The sequence below is a fragment of the Theropithecus gelada genome, chromosome 17 (genome assembly GCF_003255815.1).
Source record: "Theropithecus gelada isolate Dixy chromosome 17, Tgel_1.0, whole genome shotgun sequence".
Lineage (NCBI taxonomy): Eukaryota > Metazoa > Chordata > Mammalia > Primates > Cercopithecidae > Theropithecus > Theropithecus gelada.
Window position 1 is genome coordinate 34,276,783 of NC_037685.1, and position 10,484 is coordinate 34,287,266.

The 10,484-nt window shown below is 44.5% G+C and overlaps 1 protein-coding gene across 3 annotated transcripts in view; it reads right to left on the bottom strand.

Annotated features, from left to right (window-relative positions):
* Nucleotides 1-10,484, bottom strand: part of ABCC4 (ATP binding cassette subfamily C member 4) — a 294,345-nt gene that overhangs the window by 60,113 nt on the left and 223,748 nt on the right. For all 3 annotated transcript variants that reach the window (XM_025364534.1, XM_025364533.1, XM_025364535.1), the window contains one exon: nucleotides 7,252-7,402. In XM_025364534.1, coding sequence (XP_025220319.1) covers nucleotides 7,252-7,402 — 151 coding nt within the window. The remainder of the gene's footprint in view (nucleotides 1-7,251; nucleotides 7,403-10,484) is intronic.

Genomic DNA, 10,484 nt, shown 5'->3' on the forward strand with positions numbered 1-10,484 from the left:
TAAATGCTCCCAGTAGCCTGAGGGGGCCCTGCCACTCTAATCTCAAGCTCCTGCTCAAACCACACCTCATATAAGGGGCCTGGAAATAAATGTTTTATCTTTGACCACATTCAAATCTAGTTCTAATTCTTTCCTTCCTAACTCAGTCTTGCAGGTCCTTCTCCTCTCCGTACTCTTCCCTGACATCTCTTTAGACAGAAATGGTATTTCTCTGATTTTTGAGCCAGTAGGATTTTTAAAAACAATTCTCTGTTACAAGTACTCACCATATTGAATTACAATTAGCCATCTATGTGTCTCTCCCCACCTTAAATTGTTAATTTCTCAAGGGTCAGCTATAACCATTGCATCCTGGTAACTGAACGGTACCTGGCACAGGACAGGCACTCAGTAAGTAAGCTGAACAGACAGACAGTCACGTCCCTGCATCCTGGGGAATCTTCTGTGCCCACTCATGCTGGAAGAGTCCTTTATGAACTCCATGGACCTGGGTGCTGCAATGCCCTTGTGCTGTGCCCAAGGAACCTGCCCAGCCAAGATATCTCTGAATGGTCTTAACACTGGCTCCAGGAACCTGATGGATGTTTTTATGACTGCTGAAAACTTGTCCTGATGTCTGGAGGTCTCCATGGCATATGCCATTGCCTTTTTCAGAATCTGACTGTGGTCTCAGTGGGTTCATTGCCTCTACAGAATTTTAAAAGGTGAATTCTCTTTTGTGTGACTTCTTTTTTCTTTGGGAGCTGGATGTCCCGCGAGGTTCACTGACCAGCTGCTCTACCTTGGGCCATTGTGTTTGTGTGGTGTTATTTATTTATTTATTTAATTATTATTATTTTTTGAGATGGAGTTTTGTACTTTTACCCAGGCTAGAGTGCAGTGGTGTGATCTCGGTTCACTGCAACCTCCGCACCCACTCCCCGCCCTGCACTGGGTTCAAGAGATTTTCCTGCCTCAGCCTCCCGAGTAGCTGGGATTGTAAGCATCCACCACCACTTGCAACTATTTTTTGTATTTTTAGTAGAGATGGGGTTTTGCCATCTTGGCCAAGCTGGTCTCGAACTCCTGACCTCAGATGATCTGCCAGCCTCGGCCTTCCAAAGTGCTAGTGGTTTTTTTTGTTTATTTTTTTTGAGACAGGATTTTACTCTGTCATCCAGGCTGGGTGTAGTGGTGTGATCATAGCTCATGGCCACCTCAAATTCCTAGGCTCAAGAGATCCTCCCACCTCAGGCTCCCAAGTAGCTGGGATGAGAGGTGCGCACCACCATGCCCAGATAATTTTTGAGTTTTTCATAGAGATGAGGGTCTTCCTCTTGCCTTGGCTTCCCAAAGTGCTGGGATTACAGGCAGGTGTGAGCCACCATTTCCAGCAGGCCATTGTGTTTCAAGCACACAGTTTGATGACTACCAGGACATACCTCCCTCCTGCATGGCAGGGGACATGCAGGCTAGCTACTTTTGGGCAGGGATGAATTCCTGAGAGTTTCAATTGTCCACCATGAATGAGGCCATACTGGGGCAGGTGCATGTTGGGGACAAGTGACCTGGCACCATGTCTTTAACATTCTTTACTGGGATAAACAATTTATGCTTTATAATTAGCAAACACTGACTTTGTTACCTGTGAAGCTCCCAGAGAAGACCCTATTAGTAAAACATGGGGTGTCTGGGAGAATTTTTTTTTTTTTAGACAGGGCCTCACTCTGTCGCCCAGGCTAGAGTGCAGTGGTGTGATCTTGGCTTACTGCAGCTGCAACCTCCCAGGCTCAAGTGATCCTCTCACCTCAGCCTCCTGAGTAGCTGGGACTACAGGTGTGCCACCACACTCAGTTAATTTTTGTATTTTTTGTAGACACTGGGTTTCGTCATGTTGCTCAGGCTGGTCTCGAACTCCTGGGCTTGAGCAATGAGGCTGCCTCAGCCACCCAAAGTGCTAGGATTACACGTGTGAGCCACTGCGCCTGCCCAATCTGTCTTACAGGTGGTGGTTACATATGTTTTACAAAATGATGAGGGGGTAGAGTGGGAGTAAGGGGTGGAGGGAATGGAAAATTTAAGAGAAAAAAACTCTAACTCATTTTCTGGGTCGGACTCTTAGTCCAGCATCCTCCAGCACCCACATGCCCATCTGTGCTACAGCTGACTCAATACCGGTGTGCACACTGTACACACAGGCACTGCACATTTGGAGGTGCTGGGGTACCAGTGTGTCAAGACATGGGGGTTCCACATACATCAAGAGTCCAGAGTCCACAGTTCTGGAAGTGAAGAAGGAGCAGGCTGCCAGGTATGAGACACTGGGGTTCTGAGAAAGTGGGAAGCCCTGGGTTGGGGAAGGCAGATGGAGCTGCAGGTTACTGACTGTCCACCCATCCTCGGGGCTCTTTCCTGGCTGATACATCTGACTGGGGGCACTGTCTTTTAGGGGCCCTCTCCTGTGATAGTGCTTTAACAAACCAGACCTTCCCTGAGCATATATTCCCCACCAGAATGTGATCTGGCACTTCCCTTATATCTAATTCAGGCAGAGAGCCTCCTGCGAGTCCACAGGGTTCTCTCTATTCTCTATCTCTGGCATCCACAATGTCCTCACTCTTCAACACGCACAGTAACCTTTTACTTGTTTTGTGTCAGCTTCGTATAACCTGTAAGTTTGCACTGGGAAGGTGGCAGGTGATATGACCATAAGAGGACTGAGCTGGTGCTTCTGTAAGAGAGGCTGGATGTTCTACACAGGTCTTTTCTGCACACCCCAGATGTTCTAGCCTGCACCCTGGGACTTGGTCAATCTGGAAACAGGATGATATTGGAAATAACACAAGAGAATTCCAAGCTCCATTTCTCTACAAAGAGTTTGGCTCCCAGTATTCAGAGAAATCACTAGAACCATGCTCTTACTTCCAGAGCAAGGGAGTGTTGTGACTGAACACGTCCAGCATATAGAGAATGCCACTGAGGAGGAAGGAGATGTGGCAGTCAGGGGGACGGAGTTCTGGAATGAAATCCTTCAACATGGCTATTGTCATTTGCTTTCCTTATCAGGAGATCCAAGCTGCCACTGTTTTATCTCCAACTGGGTTTCAGGGCAGGGTCAACTTGAGAAAGTAGGTACCATCCCAGTTTTGAACACCTGGGAATATCATGAAGATCAAGCTACACGCTTTAATTCACACCAAGTTACCAAGGTACAGCAGAAATCTGCAACCTTTGAAAAGATAGTCCTTTCTCTTTCACACCCCACTTAGGGCTGAGAGGGCTGCCAGTGAGGGTGAGCTGGGAGGTCTGCAAAGACAACTAACTAGCACCGAGGGAGAGCACATGCCAAGCCTCAGCTCTAATGCACTAGTCAGCAGTTTCCGGCTGACACAACCTGCCATTTCACAAGATCAACAGCTGTGTTTTCCACAACGCAGAGAACTCTTTAGGTGGCACTCTACAGAGATTTTCTGTCTTCTCTGAAAAAGAACATGAAAAGGAATTGCATGCAAAGATCTGGTCTACCAGTCTTGCTGCAGGGTACTGATGCTGTGTGGGACCTTTGAGGGTTATTATGGTTTTAATTCTCAAGGCTATAGTGCCTCTGGTAGTTCCTGTATGTTCAAGGTTTCCAAGCAGTCTCAGGCAACCCTCATAAGAACCCAAGAGGGAAAGTATTATATCCTTGACAGAGGGAAAAACAGACTTGAGGCATCAACAACGTTGCCCAACGCTGGGTGCAGTGGCTTATGCCTGTAATCCCAGCACTTTGGGAGGCCATGGCGGGTGGATCATCTGAGGTCAGGAGTTTGAGACCAGGCTGACCAATATGGTGAAACCAAGTCTCTACTAAAAATACAAAAATTAGCCAGGTGTGGCGGCATGTGCCTGTAGTCCCAGCTACTCAGGTGGCTGAGACAGGAAAATTGCTTGACTTTGGGAGGTGGCAGTTGCAGTGAGCCAAGATCATAGCCACTGCACTCCAGCCTGGGCGAAAGAGCGAGACTACATCTCAAAAAAGCAAAAACAAGAAAACAACAACAACAAAAACACTGCCCAAGGTTAAGTAAAGTAAGCCATGCAAGTGGTAGACTTGGGCACTGGACTCATATCTGTTTTATTTCCAAGGCTGTGCTTTTAATCTGAGCCACAGTATCTCAGAGACAGAATAATCAGAGTCAAAGATTCTCATGCACCCTGAGGGCATTTTTCTCCAGACTTCGTAGCCCACATTTTAAAAATCCCCAAATCTTACTTAGCTAATATCCAACAGCCTTCCCTATTCCTGTGCCGCTTATTAACCACCTTGCATTGAACAAAGTCCCTGGGAATCTAGGATGAACAAACTCAAGGATCTTACAGTCTAAAAACATGGGACACATGAGTTCACGCTCATGGCAGACGTTGCTAGCGGATCACAATATCTTTACCAACAGAAATTTGATATGGCTTCACATTTCAGGCACTGCCAAATGAGCAGAGGTGGCTGGAGAAATGCAACCAAATGCCATTCCGGTTTTTATGCACTTCTCTATGACTGACTGTTGATATGGTCACTTTTGCAAAAATAAAATGATCAACTGCAGATTTTTTTTTTAGTTTCATTCTCGTTACCCAGGCTGGAGTGTGTGCAATGGTGTGATCTTGGCTCACCTGAACCTCTGCCTCCCGGGTTCAAGTGATTCTCCTGCCTCAGCCTCCTGAGTAGCTGGGATTACAGGCATGTGTTACCATGCCCGGCTAATTTTGTATTTTTAATAGAGACAGGCTTTCTCTATGTTGGTCAGGCTGGTCTCGAACTCTTGACCTCAGGTGATCCGCCCGCCTCGGCCTCCCAAAGTGCCAGGATTACAGGCGTGAGCCACCACACCTGACCCAAATTTGTTATTAAGATTCCTTAAATGCCAGCTATGGCTCCAGAGGCAGTGTGGCAGTCCGACTGAGGCTTTGGAAATCCTTGAGGGCACAAGGATGAAGCTGGGTTATGCCTCCCTGCCATGGCAATCAGGCATCCTGCTTTCAGCTGGTCACTCCAGCAGTGGTCTCAAAAAACAGGATCCACTGCTGCTGAGAAGAAACAGTGGAACTGTGATTTATGGTAGAGACCCACCACCCTGGATGGATAACAATAAACAGTTCCAACCAACCAGCCCCTACAGTTGGTGATCTGAGGGCATGGAGAAAGAAACATGCATATTTAACTCATTGTTACAGCCAAGCGGGGCACAGGAACATCCAAATATGCCTCAGGGGCCATGATAAAGTTGTCAGAATCTCCACATGAAAATGTTTTCAAGCTTTAGGGTACATGCTGAAATTCAAGAGAGAAAATCCTACACTACTTCCCAAAAAGCCTTCCTAAGTCCCCTTTTCTGCACATCCACATGGATCGGATGTGGCTCTTGACACAGACAGAAGTCTACGTCAAGATGTTTCTTCTGGAACAACTGCTTCCTTCAACATACCACAGACTCCCTTAAAACAAGACTCTCGGATAACTTCATTTCATGAGCAGGCCCAAACATAAACATAAAATGCCTGCACAGCCTTGCTGTCCACACACAACGCTGGCTAGGGCTGGTGATCTGCACGAGGAAGGTCTCTCAGCAATTATACTCTGCCTTCCCTAGCAAGTCCTATTGGCCGAGTGTTACTCACACGTGGGCTCCACTGCTCGGCCTGCCCACTGAAAACCTTACAAGACTAGACCTCATGGTAGCTTAGCTGGTTTTCTTGACGACTGAAAAGTTTTTCTACAACTTTTATGGACTGTCACCCATTCTACTTCATGCAGACACTTAGGATAAATGCCTCTTAAGAGTTCACTGTTGACCAGGTGCAATGGTACATGCCTGCAGTTCCAGCACTTTGGGAAGCTGAGGCGGGCGGATCACTTGAGGCCAGGAGTTAAAGACCAGCCTGGCCAACATAGTGGAACCCCATCTCTACTAAAAATAGAAAAATAGTGGGGTGTGGTGGTGCACACCTGTAATCCCAGCTACTTGGGAGGCTGAGACATGAGAAATGCTTGAACCCAGGAGGCGGAGGTTGCAGTGAGCCGAGATTGCGCCATTGCACTCCAGCCTGGGTGACAGCAAGACTCCATCTCAAAAAAAAAAAAAAAAAAAAAAAAAAGTTCATTGTTAAAAGAGAAACATATATACGTCACAACAAAAGACTGCTTTGTCCTGATAAGCTTCTATTTCCCACTCAGTAGAAGATACTGAAAATGATGGGACTCAATGTTTCTCTTCTAGGTGTGGCTTCCAGAGAGCTGAGTTGGCATTCATTTGCAGTAACTATCCACAGTGGAGCTTTCCTGATACAAATATCTTCCTTCTTTACTTTTTGGCTATTATCCTTACACCTTTTATTAAAAAGTAGAGCAATTCTACTTTTCTTATGAGTTTGTGTTTTAACAATGATGAAATATGTCAATTTGTGCATGCATAATGAGATGAACTCTGGATTATTTCGCCTCTGTGATTACATGTGGAATAGAGTGATTAATCATAAAATGTCTTCCTCATGATTCCAAAACTAGGAAGTTGAATAGAGCAACAGACTGTATGTTTTCTAAACTGATATCTCTCCTTGTGATCTAAGGGGATTATTTTCAGTGTCCATATATATATAAACAGCCTGAGGGGGAAAAACCTCAAACAGTGACATTAGAACAAGCACCGCTGGTAACAAATGGACAACTGAAAATAACAATGCTTATCTTTTCAAAACGTTTAAAACTGCAACTTACTACCCATTTTGTGAGTTTGCAAATGTCATAAATTTACCAAATACATTGCTTCTGACACCTCTTTTCCTTTCTCCATCCTTCTCATTTCCTTGTAATTTTAGCATCTTCAGGAAAAGAAAAACACCCTAATTATATTCCTTCTATATTAGTTCCACCATGATCAAATGTTTTATTTCTAAGAAAAATGTTTCATTAAATGCCAGCTTTGTGTAAGGAAGTATGTCATAAACAAGACATGAAGAGTCCCTGTCTTCATGGTGCTGACATTCCTGTAGAATATTATTCCCCATGTGTCCTTCACTCCTTCCTTGTTCCAAATTGCGAAGTTGCACGTTGCATGCTATCAATTCCATATGCTCCAAGGGACACAATAATTCATGATGGCCAATATGTTCGATTACCTAACGTTAGAGAAATTCTGGAAGACAGAGTCTGCCGAATTTCAGGGGCGCTCCGTAATTACGGCATAAACAGAAGTTAGCTAGCATGTCTATACCAACTCGAGTTTCCATACTCACTTGTAGATTCCAGGCGCTTCACATCTCTTGATGTTTCCAAAAAATATCGCCGAAGAAAAATGAAAACGATTCCAAGGGGAACCAAGGGTATTGCGATCCAAGGAATCACAGCCACAGCCACAGAGACCACACCAACCACTTGTAGCAATGTCTGAAACAGCAGAAATAGATGCAGGTTTTCCCTATCATGTCTTCTTTTCAAAAATGCTTTCATGAGTTGTTGTTAGGATTATACTCCTTTCCCCAAAAGACTTACTGTAGTACCAGGGACTGCTTTTCCATTCAAAAGAATAACAAAAGTATAGGTGGTCCTGATGATATCCATTACACACCTGCCATGTGCCAAACACTATGATATGAACTTATCCCTTAGTTCTTTTTTTTTTTTCTTTTTTTTGAGATGGAGTCTTGCTCTGTCACCCAGGTTGGAATGCAGTGGTGCCATCTCCTCTCACTGCAGCCTCCCGCTCCCATGTTCAAGTGATTCTCCTGCCTCAGTTTCCTGAGTAGCTGGGACTACAGGTGCCTGCCACCACGCCCGACTAATTTTTGTATTTTTAGTAGAGATGGGGGTTTCACCGTATTGGTCAGGCTGGTCTCGAACTCCTGATCTCAAGTGATTTGCCCACCTCCACCTCCACCTCCCAAAGTGCTGGGATTACAAGCGTGAGCCACCACACCAGGCCCCCATTAGTTCTTTTGATACACTCACCAGCCCCATGAGTCAGGCATTATTACTTTCCCTACTTAACGGATGAGAAAACTGAGATTCAGAGTAGAATTTGAGTCCCAAACTACCATGAGTCAGTTGACGTTATCGGGGCAATGAGCAAGCAGGCATCACAGACAAGGAATCCAGAAACCTCAGCTATGCACGGGATAAGGAAGTGACTAACTGCAAATTCAGAGCTCAGAAAAAAGGAAGTAATTTAAATCTTCACCTTTGGAAGGAGGGAGTCGTCTCTCTTGGTATCTATCCTTTGCTAATATTTACTGAATGCTGATTGTGTATCTGGCTGTATATTAAATACACATGTATCAACTTGCTGAAATCTCACAATACCGCTATGAAGTAGTATTACTACACCATTTTACAGATGGAGACACTGAGGCACAAGGAGAAAAAAGTAACTTGATCAAGAACACACAGCAGCAGTCACAGAGCCGGGGAGCATGCATCATCAGCCACTACATTTTAGCTTGTCCCCAGCATACAGCTAGCTTTTTATTCATCAAGATACAATCCTTGAATTTGTCTTTAATTTTTCCTCCAAACACACTTATATAAGAAATTAGAGTTCATTAACATGCCCAATAAAGAACAGATAAGAGAAATGTAATAAAATTTTTACATGTTTTAAAAGATCTGAGACTTTTTAAATTACAATATATTGAAATTTGTATTGTCAGAAATTTTTGCCTTCTATTTATCTTATGTTTAGTAGCATTGAGGAAGAGGTTTGATAACAATAAAACAACTTAAAATGTCTAACAGTGTTTTTTTTTTAGCTTTAACACTTAGATATGCATTAAATTTTCCGCCATTAGGAGAGTATTTCAAATGTCTATTTCAGAGGCACGTGATGATGACAATAGCAAATGACATTTATGAGTTGTTTCTGGATGCAAGGCACTGTGTTAACGGGTCTGCGAATGTTCACTTACCCATCACCTCACCCAGCAAGGTGACGTTATCTTTGGAAATTACCTTGGTCTAAAAGGTGAAATACAAAAACAAAAGCAAGAAGCATAAAAACCCAAGACACTGGATGATGCTCATTTCAGTATTCATCTTTACTAGGAAACGTGATATCATGGCTTCAGGAAATATGAGTGCAACTCAAGTTAGTCCCTACCTACTCTGAAACCACAACGCTTGCTTCTTGAGAAGGATCGAACAGTAAGGGGCATGCAGATTCACATTACACATGCTCTGAGGCCTCCAAAGTTCACTGTCTTACATAAAAGTACATGACTTCAGCAGAAAGTACAGAGTGCTACAGAAATATAAGGAGAGGCCAGGTGTGGTGGCTCACGCCTATAATCCCAGCACTTTGGGAGGCCAAGGCAGGTGGATCACCTGAGGTCAGGAGTTTGAGACCAGCCTGGTCTCAAAAAAATTAGCCAGGTGTGATGCTGCGCACTCGAGAGGCTGAGGGAGAAGAACCACCTGAACCTGGGAGACGGAGGTTGCAGTGAGCCGAGATGGCGCCACCACACTCCAGACCGGACGAGAGAGTGAGACTATGTCTCAAAAAACAAAACAAACAAAATCAAAGAAATATAAGGAGGAATACATGTACACTTTGTAGAGGTTTCTAAGGAAGACTTACAATTGATTTTCCCAGGCGGGTTTAACAGACAACCAGAAAGTACAGCATGAATAGTCATTTGCGGGTCGCAATCACGGTTTGCTTGCTGCGGGAACACAGGCAATTCTGGTTGTGTCTTCTCAGCACCATCACCTGCATCTCGACCCACCAGCCCAGCATCTGGCCCACTAGGCCACCCACAATTTTCTGTACCTAGCTGACAGCCAAGGTACAATTGCCCTACCCTCCCAAAAACCAAGAAGAGGCAACATGTCATAAGGCTTGCTTATATCCAAATCGTAGTACATATGTATTTCACATCCATTATCTAACTTCACTTTCATATCAAATCTAAATAGGAGGGATTATCATCTCCATTTACACAGGAGGAAACTGAGTCTCAGAGAGATTCAGTAACTTCCTCAAAGACAGAAAATTCAGTCATACTGACCTTACACTTGTTCTTCTAAGACACTATAGCCTACATACATGATTCATATTTTTTAAAAAATTTAATACCTAAATATACCTGTATTTTTATATTTTTTATATTTTTATATTTTATATTTTTGTTTTCTGTATCTTCTAGTTTTTTAGGTTATTTTGTGTGGTGTGTGTGTGGTGTGTGTGGGTGGGTGTGTGGGGGTGTGTGGTGTGTGGTGTGTGTGTGTGTGGTGTGTGTGGTGTGTGTGTGGTGTGTGTGTGTGGCGTGTGTGTGTGGCGTGTGTGGGGTGTGTGTGTGGTGTGTGTGTGGGGTGTGTGTGGTGTGTGTTGGTGTGTGTGGTGTGTGTGGGTGTGTGGGTGTGGGGTGTGTGTGTGGTGTGTGTGTGGGGGGGGTGTGTGTGTGGTGTGTGTGGGGGTGTGTGTGGTGTGTTTGTGTGTGGTGTGTGTGTGGTGTGTGTGTGGGGAGGTGTGTGTGTG